Raw genomic sequence first — 16,121 nt, forward strand, 5'->3', positions numbered from 1 at the left:
TTTTCCCAATGCTTTGAAGATGGCGTTGACGATTCCGGGGATCACGGGAAGTGGAGGAGGAGGACACTTAATCATTGTCCTTACCAGAAATGAGAAGTACTTCTACGCTGCTTGCTCGATTTTATCGTTTTTTATTAGATCCTGTATCACGGCCGCAGTTATCACGAATGTTTCCAATAGTCCAGGAAACGTCGCTCTGTATACCAAGGTGTTTTTTTTCTCGATCTCACAATATGGACAGGGATTTCTTGGAGAGTGGGCCATTATTCCTATTATCAGGTTCATAATCTTAAGGTCACCTGCAATAATAAACTCTAAACCTTTCAGTTTAAACAAACTGTTCCAAATCAAAGAAATGGGTTCAAATTTTTCAGGCAAGTGTTGAGCCAAAGCCAGCACTTATAGCCGTATAACGCCACTATCTTTAAAGGACATGTTGTCTTTAAAGCGTTGAATCAAAGCTGGCACATCATAACAGTATACCACTGGTATATCAGCATACTGATTCAATTGAACGTTCTTAGCTAAAAAGAATATCCGGTTTAATAGAGATATAATTATTATTTCTCTATATTCTTGCATTTGGCCAACTCTCCCAGATCGACAATACTGAACAAATCTTTGAGTAGCGAATTAAGCTTTGCAATCTTGTTTTCTGTTCCACCTTCAAACCTTACACCGCTACGTTTCAATCCTGTCATAATACCTGTGAATTATTAAAGGTAGGGGCAAATTTAATAATTTATTGTTTAATAATTCTATTAAAAAACATTACCCAAGGTTTTCCGCATACTTGTTAATAACAGTCAGGGGAACCCCGTGTCTTTGCTAACAGTAATTTTTCACTCACCTGAAAAGCAAGTACACTGGATTTTGTTTTTACGCGATTTACGTTTTCTCAATTTTCCACTCATCCTAAATGTTTAACGTATATTAATTCTCATGTGATTTTTCTTTGATTTATTCTGGATTTTTTGAAACATGTTGCGAAGAGTTTGGTGGCAAATTGAAGTCACACGATCAAAAATACGAGCGAAAAAAAAATCGTGTAAAAACAAAATCCTGTGTAATCTGTGGTTATCTGTCGGATTAGCAATTCTGATAAAAAATAAACTTTAAATGGTCCCTTTTCAACTAAATTACTTTATTAGGTTCCTTTTAGCATTGCAACGATGAATAATTTGTAACTCCTGGCAGGACCGCCATTGTGGAAATCTGATATAATGCTGTGAAAAGGAACCATTTGAGTAAGCACGTCTTACCTGTCAGATTGCTTGGAGTTGAATGAGGAAGTAGGCTGACCATACGTACCGTATTTAACGGGACAGTCCCGTTTTTCAGACCTTATTGTGCTGTCCCGTCGTAATCTAAAAAATCCTCAATTTGTCCCGTTTTTTCATTAATCCTTAGAATTTGGCTAATTTGGCAGTGGCTTGAACGGAACCGGTAACTTGGTAGGGTATCTGTTCCCATATTAATAACAGCCCGTATATTAATCCCAACCGTCGATAAACCAAATAAAAAATCAATTTAATTACAATTTCTCACATCGTATGTACACAATAATGGATGGAACACATTCTTGAATGTTTGGAATATTATTCAAGATTTTTTTAAAGCAAGAATATCCTGAAAATCAGGTCACGTCTCAACGTCAATAAAAATAAGCGCAGGGACGACATTCTAATTCCCAGATTAAGTTTATTTTATTTATTTTTCAATCTTGAGAGGTAGGTAATTCTATTTTTTTTTAATCTGCTTTATCACATATTTTTATTTGATTCTTTTTCAATTATTATCTTTTTATTATGTATTAATAAAGATATAATTATTCAAAGTCTAGAGCGGTTTCAAACCAAGGGAAAATTTGGTCTTCCCACGCTTTAAGACTGGTTTACAGATCAGAAGCTTGTCTGCAAATTTTGCTTCCATATGTGTGGATTCCGTTGGTAGAAAATTAGAATTTCGGCCTGATTTAAAATACAATCCGGCGGAAATCTCTAAGAGTCCGAGCTGTAAAGCAGTCTACCAAATTAGCCAGGATCTGTTTTACTTTTAGCGACGAAATTGCATGAGTCTCGCCTCTTTGGAAGCACAAGGGGACAAAATAAATGGACAAGATTCCCAAGACATGAGGTTACTTTTACCGTCATTTAAATCAATTTCGATCAAAAAGGACTGTGGATTGATTAGATTTGACATGGAAATAATTGAATTACATTTGTTGAGATTCTTGTTATGTTATTCTTATCCGCAGATTTTCCGCCACTTATATTCATGGGAAAGGGTTTTGGCACGGGAAATCAATAATCCCACCCTATTGCTCTTTTCGTATTTGTCTTTTGACATTTTTGCCTTAATCGTACAACAACGTGATAATGGTTAGTAATAAAATTATTATAATATTAGACAATCCATAAGACAGCTGCGATCAGCTGACGATTTTTGTTTACCTTGATTTTTTGACAGATTCTGACCGGACTGACAGAACAATCCAAAGGAAATTGCGAAAAACGCGATTTACACCAGAAGTGAGTTGCCTTCAACTGCTTCTTCTTCTTCTTCTTCTTCTTCATTGGCATTACATCCCCACACTGGGACATTGCCGCCTCGCAGCTTAGTGTTCATTAAGCACTTCCACAGTTATTAACTGCGAGGTTTCTAAGCCAGGATACCATTTCTGCATTCGTATATCATGAGGCTAACACGATGATACTTTTATGCCCAGGGTCGTCGAGACAATTTCCAATCCAAAAATTGCCTAGACCGGCACCGGGAATCGAACCCAGCCACCCTCAGCATGGTCTTGCTTTGTAGCCGCGCATCTTACCGCACGGCTAAGGAGGGCCTCAACTGCATACACACTTTGTTTTGATTTAGATTGTCAGTCCCATCGCTGAATGTCCTCATGGATAGCCTAATTGCATGTTTGAGAGTGGATTAAAATAAAATTTCAAAATTCCTCAATTTAAAAAAAAATGATGATGCTTATTTTTTTATTCCTTCGTGTTTTTGTCCAAGCCCCTTTGAAGAGTAAAATATTTGTAGTTTAGTATTTTTCCACAACTAGCTTAAAGGGTGGTGAATGATGCACTCTAAAAACTTTCTCTAACTTCTCACACGGAAAATAAAAATAAAGCCAATCGATTTTGAAATTTCCACAGCTCTTGAATGTTATCACAAGGTTTTTTGACATGTTCCGTTTTGCAAGTGCGTTTGTCCCGTTTTTGCACCGAAATGATCTGGTCAGCCTATGAGGAAGAGATATTCTGGGTTACTACGACGCGTGAATACTTGCACTTGCAATGAATGCAAGTGCGAGGAGTTGTCATATGACCACTACCATGTGGCATGCTCTGTTTATGTTTATCATGTAGTACCACACACATACGGTAGCGTTTTGGGGAACGAGCCTTATGCAACGTACATACCAGTCAAGCAGTTTGACGAACATTGACTCCGCCCCCAAGAAAACGCTTCGGTTGCTCCTTTGTTTGAACGCGTGTGTTTTTTTATATATATCTTTATTAAAGAAACTTTCAGCCCAAGGCTAGCTCGTCTCGTATGTGTGAAGTTCGAACAACCATTTGACAGTTGGCGGCTCGGTTGGAACGGTTTGATTTTGGTTTTAGTTGTCGGGGGTGGAGTCAAGGTTCGTCGAACATGTTTGAGCATTTGTAGTGAAGTTGCACAAACCCCCATATATGTGTTGATGGTTGGTGCTCAAGTTGGCGCTTCGGTCGCTCGTGTGTGATATTGTTGGTCGAATAAATTGATTGTTCGTGCCGCTGTTGGTAAAACTTGATGGATGTTTGAATAAACGAGAGGTGGAGTCAATGTTGGTCAAACTGCTTGACCGTGTGTACGTTCCATTACCGTCATGACTGCCTGATTGTAGGGGGTTGTCTACACGTCTGACTCTAAATCAGATGGGTTCATGGGTTCGATTCCACACCCTTTAATATAAAGGGATTAAAGTCTATATGACTATACACGAATAAAAAAGTCTACGGACGTAAAATCAAACAAACACTCGCCATTTGGGCCCTCCTTAGCCGTGAGGTAAGACGCGCGGCTACAAAGCAAGACCATGCTGAGGGTGGCTGGGTTCGATTCCCGGTGCCGGTCTAGGCAATTTTCGGATTGGAAATTATCTTGACTCCCCGGGCATAAAAGTATCATCGTGTTAGCCTCATGATATACGAATGCAAAAATGGTAACCTGGCTTAGAAACCTCGCAGTTAACAACTGTGGAAGTGTTTAATGAACACTAAGCTGCGAGGCGGCTCTGTCCCAGTGTGGGTATGTAAATCCAATGAGAAGAAGAGAAGAGAAGAAGACTCGCCATTGTAAGACACATTTAAGAAACATCGAAACATGTCGATAAAGAAGAGTGCAAACAATGATTGTAAACTCCACCGGAGTATAAAGTAGAGATAGGTGGACATATGGCCTGCGATGCCGGTCCAATTAGGTGGGTGTGTGCACAAAAGAAAGCACCACCCAAAACAGAAATAAGAAGAAGAAGACTTGCCTGATGATGACTGACGAATTGTTCTTCTTGGAGGAAATTCTCCAACGTACCCGGATAAATGGCAACCGAGCAATACAATAATCTTTTGACTATAATAGGTGAGCCAGGCTGGATGTGTCTCTAATAAAGACACATGAGCGACGGGGCTGCGTTAGTGATCCAGGACCACGCGAGTTGCGGAAGGTTAACATCAATTTGAAATTTACGACAGTTTAATTTTACCACAAAAACAAACTCTTAATCTATAGAAATTTATTAAAACCGTTTCGAAAAAACTTGAATGCAAATTTTGGATTCTTGACTTGATTGAAAAACATTTTTCATAATTTGAAATTAGTCGTCGGCGTGATAAAATTCCGAAGGGTGATATCAAGATCTGTTTGGGCGACTTCAATGCGAAGATCGGATCCGACAACTCGAACCATGAGCGCATTATGGGACGCCATGGTCTCGGAGAAATGAGCGAAAACGGAGAGCTGTTCGCAGAATTTTGTGGTAATAACGACATGGTGATCGGGGGATCGCTCTTCCCTCATCGACCGGTTCACAAGGTCACGTGGGTCTCCAGGCTTTACAGAAAATCAAATCGACCACATCTGCATCAGCCGAAAATGGAAACGGAGCCTTCTTGATGTACGGAATAAACGTAGTGCCGATATCGCGTCTGATCATCACCTCCTCATCGGCGAAATACGCCTGCGCATTGCGCGGATTCGTCGGCAGGAGGAAAGAGTTGGACGACGATTCAACACACGCCGACTGGAAGATGCCACGGTGAAACGGTCTGTAGTATTCAGAGCAAGCGGCTAATGATTTTAGTTTGTATAAGTGATTCTAGACTATGAATTGATTCTGCTATTGCGGATTGTACATTAAACATAAGCAATCAAATATACCAATCGTGAAATCACATATTTCGCGTGCCCCAATTTACCGTACATTGTGGCAAGTTTTACATTACACTTGATTCGAATTCTCAATTTTGCATATGCGCTAATACTGACCTCTATCGTGAAAGAATCTGTGCATGATTGAGTATTTGAGAGTATGGAGAGCAACATATTGAATTTTCTGACGAACTTTGCTTCATTTAAGTCTCCGAAATCATAGAAAAAAAACCGAAGCGAGCAGGTCTTCGAGTGTTTTAAAACATGATCCCGGAGCGAGCAGGTCTCCTGAGGATCGAATAAAAGATACCGGAGCGAGCAGGTCTCCGAGGCATTTTTTGTTTATTCCGGAACGAGCAGGTTTCGAGGCATTTTTTATTCCGGAACAAACGGGTTTCCGAGGTATTTTTGTTTATTCCGGAGCGAGCAGGTCTCCGAGGCATTTTATTTTGTGAATGCAAGTCGACCTTCGAGGCATTTTCGTGTTTATTCTGAAGCGAGTAGAACGCCGAAGAATATTGACGTAGGACTACGTCTGTGTGTTCTATACAAGAGTACACTTTGAGAATGTGAAGGACTCTTAGGCATTTTCGTGTTTATTCCGGAGCGAGTAGAACTCCGAGGCATGTTGGAGTAGGGCTTCGTCTGGGTATTCTATAGAGGACCACACTCTGCGAATACAGAGCACGACTCCGAGAAAATTTTTGTTTACATTTTCTGTTCATTCCGGAGCGAGTAAAAATCCAAGGCATTTTATTTTGTGAATGCGAGTAGAACTCCGAGGCATGTTGACGTCGAACTACGTCTGTGACCACTTTGCAAACGCGAAGACATTTTGTGTTCATTCCGTAGACGTAGGACTACGGCTGTGTATTCTATAGAGGAGTACACTTTGCAAATGTGAAGGACTCGAGGCATTCTCGTGTTTATTCCGGAGCGAGTAGAACTCCGAGGCATGTTGGAGTAGGGCTTCATCTGTGTATTCAAAAGAAGAGTACACTTTGAAAATGCAAAGCAGGACTCCAAGGCATTTTGTCTTCATTCCGGAGCGGGTAAACATCAGAGACATTTTGACGTAGGACTGCATCTGGGTATTCTAAAGAGGAGTACACTTTGCGAATGCATGGCAAGATCCCGTGACATTTTTGTTTCTTTTCGGAGCGAGTAGAACTTCGAGACATGTTGACGCTGGACTACGTCTGTGTATTATGTGGAGTACACTTTTTGAATGCGAGCCGACCTTCGAGGCATTTTCGTGTTTATTCTGGAAGCGAGTAGAACGCAGAAGCATGTTGACGTAGGACTACGTCTGGGTATTCTATAGAGGACCACACTCTGCGAATACAGAGCACGACTCCGAGAATTTTTTTGTTTATTCCATTTTGTGTTCATTCCGGAGCGAGTAAAAATCCGAGGCATTTTGACGTAGGAATTCGTCTGTGTATTCTATGGAAGTGTGCACCTTGCGAATGTGAACCAAAGCATTTTTGGTTATTCCGGAGCGAGTAGAACTCCAAGGCATTTTGAGGTAGGACATCGTTTGTGTATTCTATAGAAGAGTATACTTTGCGAATGCAGAGCAGGACTCCGATGCAACTCCAAGACATGTTCATCTGGGTATTCTATAGAAGGACGTAGGATTACGTCTGTGGCTTCTATGAAGGAATACATTTTGCAAATGGACTCCGAGGCGTTTTTTTATTTATTCCAGAGTGAGTAGAACTCCAAAGAATGTTGACGTAGGACTACGTTTGTAAGTTCTATAGAGGATTGCTCTTTGCGAGTACCGAGCAGGACTCGAGGCATTTTTGTGTATTCCGAATTGTGCAAGAGCAAGTAGAATTCGAAGAAAAAAAAATTAAAATGTGACCCACAATCATAATTAGTTTTTAAAAAAAAAATGACGGTACTTGACATATCAAGTTTGTTCTTCTTTGCATTAGATGTTGATGGTATTACAATATTATGAATTGTTTTAATTTATTTTGAAGCAATTTAGGTATGATTTTTCATTATAATGAAATATTTATAAAATTGAAATCATATTCTTACAAAGTTGAAAGAGTAGGGAAGGAGAAAGATGTAGTATTCAGAGCAAGCGGCTAATTATTTTAGTTTGTATAAGTGATTCTAGACTATGAATTGATTCTGCTATTGCGGATTGTACATTAAACATAAGCAATCAAATATACCAATCGTGAAATCACATATTTCGCGTGCCCCAATTTACCGTACAATGTGGCAAGTTTTACATTAGAATTGATTCGAACTCTCAATTTTGCATATGCGCTAATACTGATCTCTATCGTGAAAGAATCTGTGCATGATTGAGTATTTGAGAGTATGGAGAGCAACATATTGAATTTTCTGACGAACTTTGCTTCATTTTAGTGTGTGCCAATGAATCGGTAGCTTGTGAGGGGCTGGGAGAGGTTGCGCGGCGGAGTATGGCAATGCTAACGCATTGCTGCCACCGCAGTGTGAGATGGTGTTGGTAGCGCCATCGGGTTGATAAGCGACGACGAAGATTGCACCGGCAGTTTGTTGTCGAATTTTAAAACGAACAGTCGCACCGCTCTTCAACGGCGGATTCCATTCAGCCGTTTTCGGCTGGAATACGACACGGTCCTTCGTTGAAGAACTGGAGACGCGTGCTGCAGATATTCCGGAAGGTGGCAGCGTGGAAGACCAATGGACCGCCATCAAGAATGCCTTCATCGCCACCAGCGAGAACAATCTGGGCGAACTACGCACCCAGAGAAAACAATGGATCACCGATGAGACCTGGAGGAAGATAGAGGAGCGAAGAGAAGCCAAAGCCGCGATAGAGCGATCGAAAACCAGAGGAGCCAAAGTCTTAGCCCGTCAACGATACGCGGCTCTTGAGAAGGAAGTAAAACGCTCATGTCGACGGGACAAGCGAGCGTGGGCAGACTCTCTGGCCGACGAAGGAGAGAGAGCCGCCGCAACCGGGGACATTCGCCTCCTCTACGATATCTAACGACGCTTAAGCGGGGCGAAGATGAATGCAACGATGCCTGTGAAAGACGTGAATGATCAGTTATTGACCGACCCAACTGACCAGCTGAAACGCTGGTTCGAGCACTTCGAACAACTTTTTCAAGTGCCAACCAGGCCATCACCACCTCGGCATGATCTGCCTAGGATCCGACGTATAACACGTGTCAATACCGAAGCTCCATCACTGCTAGAGATTCAAACAGCCATCCAAAGCATGAAATCGAATAAAGCCCCAGGAGTCGACCGCATATCAGCCGAGATGCTCAAAGCTGACCCCATGACATCCGCTCAACTACTGCATCGTTTATTTCGTAATATCTGGGACACCGCAACTTTCCCGGTCGACTGGATGCAAGGTATCTTAGTGAAGGTGCCCAAAAAGGGTGACCTGACTGTATGCGATAACTGGCGAGGCATTATGTTGCTGTGTACCGTTCTCAAAGTTCTGTGCAAAATTATCCTAGCCCGGATTCAGGAGAAGATCGATGCGACTCTCCGGCGGCAGCAAGCCGGATTCCGTGCCGGAAGATCCTGTGTGGACCATATTGTCACGCTCCGCATCATTTTGGAGCAGGTCAACGAATTCCAAGAGTCCCTTTACTTGGTATTCATTGACTACGAAAAAGCTTTCGACCGTCTCAATCACGAGAATATGTGGGGCGCCCTGAGACGCAAGGGGGTTCCTGAGAAAATCATCGGCCTCATCGAAGCACAGTACGAGGCCTTTTCGTGTAGAGTGCTGCACAATGGGGTCCTGTCCGACCCTATCCGGGTCGTAGCTGGTGTGAGACAAGGATGTATTCTATCACCGTTACTGTTCCTCATCGTAATCGATGAGATTCTGGTAGATGCGATTGACCGTGAACCAAACCGCGGGCTGTTATGGCAGCCTATAACCATGGAGCACCTAAACGACTTCGAATTGGCGGATGACGTTGCACTACTCGCGCAACGGCGCTCTGATATGCAGAGTAAGCTCAACGACCTTGCCGATCGCTCCTCCTCGGCAGGTTTAGTCATCAACGTCAACAAAACCAAATCGTTGGATGTAAACACGGTGACTCCTTCCAGTTTCACAGTAGCCGGGCAACCAGTGGAGAATGTTGAAAGCTTCCAATATCTTGGTAGCCAAATGGCGTCAGACGGCGGTACCAAGATCGACATAGGCGCACGGATCAAGAAAGCAAGGGCTGCCTTTGCGAGTTTAAGAAATATCTGGAAAAACAGGCAGATAAGTGAACGCACCAAAATACGAATTTTCAACTCTAACGTGAAATCTGTGCTGTTATACGCTAGCGAAACATGGTGTGTATCAGTGGAGAACACTCAACGGCTGCAGGTGTTCATTAACAGATGCCTGCGGTATATAATTCGGGCCTGGTGGCCTCACAACTGGATCTCAAACAACGAGCTCCATCGTCGTTGTCACCAGAGGCCGATAACAACAGAAATTCGGGATCGGAAGTGGGGCTGGGTCGGCCACACTCTACGTAGGGGCGGAAACGAAATCTGTAAGCAAGCATTAGACTGGAACCCAGCGGGACATCGCAGCAGAGGCAGACCCAGAGGCTCATGGCGGAGAAGCCTCAATAAAGAAATAAAAGAAGTCGACCGAAATCTAACCTGGCAACAGGTTAAAGCGATAGCCGGGCATCGCTTAGGATGGAGATCTTTCAAGTCGGCCCTTTGCACCACCGGAGGTGTACAGGATCCATAAGTAAGTAAGTAAGTGTGATAAAATTATGATCTGCGGAGCGACGACGCAGAATCATCAGCGGCGGCAGAGCATTTTAGCCAACTAGTAGAATGCACCTTATGGGAAATCTCCAATCGTGTCCGTCTCTGCTCTTCGTATTAATCCACTTGAAACGACGTTGAATAGCAGAGATTAGCAGGCTCGCGGGTTTCAAAGGAACTCGTCAGTGACGAGTCGTCACACCAGCAAATTATGTCCGGAATCCAGAACGACTTAGGAATTCGGATGTTAATATCTTGGTCCAAATATCCTTAGATAATGATCATGTTTTGATTCTTCTGACTGCTTTACGATGAAAAAAATACAAACATATAAATATTCAATCGAGTAGATGCATCTCAATATCAATGTCATCATCCTATCCTCCAGCCTATTATTTTAGTTGTGGACCTTGTCAATGGTTTCACGGTCAATAACACTGAAACAGTGTCATAGATTTGTTATCGAAGCAGCAGTAGAAACCTGTTTTGAGCTAGGACCTGTTCCTCAATGCATAGAAAACACGATGGATCGATCGATGATTTGCGTCACTTTCCTACTCATTCTTTTGACAACAACAGTCCCATTACGCGATTACGTCAAAGAGACCATAAATACCAAGGTTTATATTGCTTTAAATTACGAAAAAACAGAGCTTATTCCGGCCTTCTACCTAATTCATGTGACTAATATGGTTAACATTGTTACTCGGGGCAACCGATTTGATTAAATTTCCTTCAGATTCTCAGTGCTTCAGTTATCCAATCATGATATTCCCCTTTTGTTCAACAAACACATAATCCTACATAATCTCAAAAACATTTTAAAGTAACTTTGAAAAGGCTTTCTTTCCATGTAAAACTCAGCATATAACACATTACACATATATTGGAGTTTGATTATAGCTTACCTCGATAGTTAAACCTAAACCGATCCGGAAAGGCCAGTCTGACCTCACTTCTTCGTCGTCAACTGCTGGATCAAGCCATCCACCTTGGCCATCAGTGCCGAATCCGTCGCACAACGACCGTGAACCAGCCACAGTCCGTCAATGTCCTTCTGATCGTACGCGAAAGAAGCAGCCTCCAACAGACAGCCCGCCTTCAAATACCAATTGAACTTCTTCTCCTCGCTGCATCGCGGGAGATATTTCTTCGCCTGCTCAACGTTGTTGTGTTTGAGACAAACCTCGACAAACGGTTCGTACCCGATGGGACTCTTTTTGGATTTGGCAAATTTTTCCAACTCATCCCACTGGAACTGCAGGGCTAGTACGCTTATCCGGAGCCACCAGTATCGTCTTTCTGGGACTTTGAATTCACTTTTCAGCCGGTCAGCGTACTTTATGTCACCCAGAATCAATAGCTGGTGGATGGTTTCATGCAGGGGTTTTCCGTACAAGCGTTTCTGGTACTTTTCGTCCAATACCTTTTGATGTTTCATCAATTTCTTCGCTTCATCGCACGCGTCCGCTTCGAGCATTCGGGTTGCCTTTTTGTAGTTTCCACTGATGTCCGGAATGGACACCTCCACGTTGTTGATATCCAACGCTTCTCTTAATCCCAATTCCGCTTGGGCCTGGAAATCATCCTCCTGCGAGTAGATGTCCTTCAACGTGGAGAGGCTGTTCGTCTGGCAGTACTTTTTGTATAGATCATGCGCCAATGGGAACCGCCTTATGATCATCTGGAACTTGCTGAGTGCTGTCGTGCTTTTCATCTTGAGGATTACCATGTATATCAAGTCTGTATCGCCGGACTGGGTGGCCGCTGTGAGAGCTTTTTCACTGGCGTCCAGCTCCAGCAGCAGCGGAACGCGTAGATTCTTGCGTGGTTCCTGCTCCAGTAGGGTAATTGCCAACTTGTTGCGACCCTTTTGTTGGGCTTTTTTGGCCACGTTGGCGAAGGAAATGCGCTCCCGCTCACCCATCGGGTGATAACGGAACTTGTCGGAAATCTTGCGCGCCACTTCTTCATCGTCTGTTGAAAGAAAATCATTACTGTTAGTTAGTGAATTGCTCTGCAATTTGTTCTTCTTAATACTGATCAGACTTACTTTTGTCGTGCTCAATCTTATGGAAAGCCCAGTGCTCCAGAATCCTTGATTCGGGCAACTTCAGATGTTTTGCAATCTGAATCGCCAAAGCGTAATGCTTCCGGAATATCAACCGATCCAATATGACCAACGGTTGCAAATGGTTGAACCTGGAATTGAACCAAAATTAATCCTCCTAATTAGGAAATCGTCACCTCCAGATCAACTCACTGCCTCATCGTCAATGGCATTCCAACGATCGGCTCCCGCAGCGCATTCAGCACTCTCAGCACCCGGCACATCTCAATGTACCCGTCCGGATTGTAGCTTGGGAGAAAACTCTTTCCAAAATGGGCCGCTCGAATGAGACTCTTCTGGGTGAGCGAATCGAACTCTTGGCCGGCGGCTTCCACGCACACGCCCACAGCCGAACCCAAGTCGTCCTGAATCAAACACAGGAATTCGTCCGATTTGTGGCTGCGTTTCTGGAACTCCATATGTGCCTCGAACAGGAAACTGGCCGGCTGGGAGCTGATGATCCCAAAAATCTTGCTCGTGCTTTGCGGTACCCGCTGGAAAAGCTCGTGCGAACTATTGGTCAGCACCCGAACGGCGTCCATTTCAGGGATCAACGTCGTTGGCGAGTCGTACGTATAGATGTTAAAATCGCCGGTTATTCCTATTACCTGAACCAACGAAACGTAGCTAACAATTACGGCCTGACTATCCGGGTGAAGATCCTCGTTGCAGCACCAGGCAATCTGCTGCGGCCGCTCGGTGCGACCAGTTGCAAATTCGCAATATTTGGTGCGAAGATCGGCCGACCCCAACCAAATGGCCCCGGTGTTCGTGTAGATCGCCAGATGGCGATGATTGAAGGAAACCGCCATGGCAATGATGCTGCTGTATTCGCTCTTCATATTTAGAATGTGATTTATGGGGGCACTATCTCCATGACGAACTAAAACTACGTCGGTTCCGTGTGCTAGAAGACAACATGTGTTCCTGTCTTTGGACACCAGCTCCCAACAGGTGAGATCACTAAGATGTTAAATACAATTTAAATTCTTCATTCTTCAAATCTTCATTCAATATTACCTGGAAATAGAGAGTAATTCTGACAACGGCCGCAGCTTCGGGTCCGTCACGCTGTTGACGATGTAAATTTTCCAACTACTGGTCAGCACAGCGATTCCCGTGCCCGAACTGGAAGCAAAAATCTTTGCATCCTGTACGTCCGTTACATCCGCACCCATGCTGAATTTGTGCAGAAAGTTTCCGAACATGTCGTATCGCCATACGGACCCATCCGCCTGCACCACTAGGAATTCTTCCGCATCGGACCAACCCATACAAATGATATTGCCGCTGTTGCCATTATCCCACTGGATGCAGAACAAAAAAAATGATGAGTTAAATTTTTGATGAAAAAGACAATCCAACCCAACCCCCGGAAAAAAAAACTCACATTAATCGTCGAAATCAATCGTCCGGAACAGTTGAATATTCGGATCACAGGTTTTGCTGATTCTCCCCCCGACAATTTGATGAACTGCTTGGAATCTTTGACCAGGGCGATCGGGCCGCCATACGGTGCGGCATGAACTGTCATGTGCTCCAAATTGATACTGGCCGGCCAATCCATGGTGTATAGATCGACTTTCCTAAAAATGTCCGCCCCAAAAAGAAACGAGGAGTTTTGCAGCCAATGAGTCATTGCTTTCGGAAGGCTCTGCCAGAATAATTTACCTATAGGAGTTTCCATGGCCAAGCGAGAACCAATCGCCGGTGTTGTACAGCAGTGACATTCCGGAAAATGGCTTAATGAAGAGTCGGATGACGATTAATCGTATCGCAAGATAAAATGCACAAATTTCTTTTGAAACAAATTAGATTTGCACCTGCTCCTCTAAACAAAACTGCAAAATTTTGATAACAGAATATTTACAAAACCAAAACAAATGCCAATCTTCGTATTTTCGAGTTACTTCGGAACAGATTCGGAACTGTTCGGAACAGTTCGGCTCTCCAGGGTCGCACTCAAAGTTTATAAATATTAAGGCTTTGGTCCGATTCGTAAATCAAAATCGAATTAAACTTAAAAGTGACAGTTCTAAAATTTCCAAATAACCCTGCTCGCAGAGCAAGATTACTTTTGACAGATATTGAATCATTTTTGATAGATGTTTTGTTGGTCTTGCTGGGTAGCACCAGCCATTCTTATGAGCGGGGGATTTCATAATTTCCGTACTGTCACTTTTAAGTTTAATTCGATTTTAATTCACGAATCGGACCAAAGCCTAATTTGAGAATTAAACTTAAAAGTGACAGTTCGAAAATTCGAAAAAAAGTAATCATGCTATGCGAGCAGGGTTATTCAATAATTCATTGAGCACTTTTAAGTTTAATAATAACCGGTACCAAATAGTTTTTCATGAAAAGTTCCTAATTTTGAGAAAACCCGCGTTAGATGTCTTTCGCCATACAAATTTCTGGCGGTTAACTCATTGTAACGGTCATATTGTCTATGCGGGTCATCGCTGGAACGTCGCTGGACCGTCGCGTCGCTCAACCAGCGAGCGCTTTCCAGTTTGGTGCTGTGGCGACGCATTGAATTTGCCTGCGTCGCTGGAGCACTTACTGGAAAGGGTCGCCAGCGACCAGCGACGTTTCAGTCGAGCGACGTAGTTGAGACAAGTTCATACATGTTCTTGATTTTATCTGCATCGACAATATCGAATATGCAAGAGATCTGCTAGTTGGCACTCCCTCGCCTGATAAACCACTCAGAAATTAAGTTAATCGTTTTTCGATTAAAATTTAAACGAATTGAGCATTTTTGAAATTTATAATCAGCTAGTATAAAAAGTATACTGTACTCAAATTAAATTCTAACCTATCATAGTTTTTGACGGAAGTATTTTCAATTGAATAGTGCTCTCTGGTAGTTAGTGGCACGCTTGTTTTTGCTAATGAAGTTCTCGAAATTGATGATTTGATAAAGCAATTTGTGTTCTGCAAAGGTACGTACATCTGTTTTTTGTATTGTAATGTCGTCATACGAAATTCTCTCTTTTCAGTCTTCAAACTCACTACGAACTGGCAAACTCAGTATAATTCTAAAAAGGTTCATCAAAATGGTTTCGCAACATTATGCGAACGTTATGTTATGTTTTCCGGAGGCAAGGCATATATATATATCCATTAGATACTTCCTGAGGATTTACTCGCAAATAATTTTCTTCTCGAGCAAACTTCTGTTGTCGGATAGGAAATAAAGCAATGCACTGTGAAGCCGGGCCCGGGTGCTGCAAAGACCTTGGAAAATTCGGAATGCATGCCGGAGCATGCCGGCATCTTGTACGACTTGCTTTACCAGATTGGCGAACATTATGACGACCACAAAATATTTGATATATTACCTACATTTTTCTTTAAATAAAGTATCAATTGTATAAACAACAACAGAAATCTTTTTTGTTTTATTATTTGTAAACATAAACTTTCGAAACAATCCAATCCAAAACAGATTTCATCTAAGTAATACTATCAACGATAACTTCGCTTTATACTATATACCGTATTCATCAAAGTTATACTAATCTTAGAATAAACTGCATTTAAACGAACACGGGGTCAACCAGGCGAATAGCCAGTTAGAATGACTTTTAATCTATTTAGTATAGATTTTTCTCAGAGTGTACATACTGTAGTATCTGTAGAGTGTACATACTGTAGTATCGGATTCAACTCGATAATAAAACACGCGTCTCACTTGCTTGCTTGTCTGTCTTCAACTGACTCATTCTCTTTATTCATTCTCGCTTACACACCTAAAGAACATTCTTAATTAGTCTGTTATATTATACCCTGTTAGATCTCAATCTCGACACTACATTCCCCCACTTTC

The 16,121-nt window shown here is 42.6% G+C and overlaps 1 protein-coding gene across 1 annotated transcript in view; it reads right to left on the reverse strand.

Annotated features, from left to right (window-relative positions):
* LOC134207399 (vacuolar protein sorting-associated protein 16 homolog) overlaps nucleotides 1-14,167 on the reverse strand; it is a 22,955-nt gene extending 8,788 nt beyond the window's left edge. The window contains exons 1-6 of the mRNA XM_062683122.1: nucleotides 13,961-14,167; nucleotides 13,680-13,875; nucleotides 13,310-13,596; nucleotides 12,443-13,252; nucleotides 12,233-12,381; nucleotides 11,088-12,156 (exon numbers count right to left, since the gene is read on the reverse strand). Coding sequence (XP_062539106.1) covers nucleotides 11,132-12,156; nucleotides 12,233-12,381; nucleotides 12,443-13,252; nucleotides 13,310-13,596; nucleotides 13,680-13,875; nucleotides 13,961-14,019 — 2,526 coding nt within the window. The 5' untranslated portion in view covers nucleotides 14,020-14,167 and the 3' untranslated portion in view covers nucleotides 11,088-11,131. The remainder of the gene's footprint in view (nucleotides 1-11,087; nucleotides 12,157-12,232; nucleotides 12,382-12,442; nucleotides 13,253-13,309; nucleotides 13,597-13,679; nucleotides 13,876-13,960) is intronic.
* Between the last annotated feature and the right edge of the window lie 1,954 nt (nucleotides 14,168-16,121).

This window comes from Armigeres subalbatus, chromosome 1, assembly GCF_024139115.2.
Source record: "Armigeres subalbatus isolate Guangzhou_Male chromosome 1, GZ_Asu_2, whole genome shotgun sequence".
NCBI lineage: Eukaryota > Metazoa > Arthropoda > Insecta > Diptera > Culicidae > Armigeres > Armigeres subalbatus.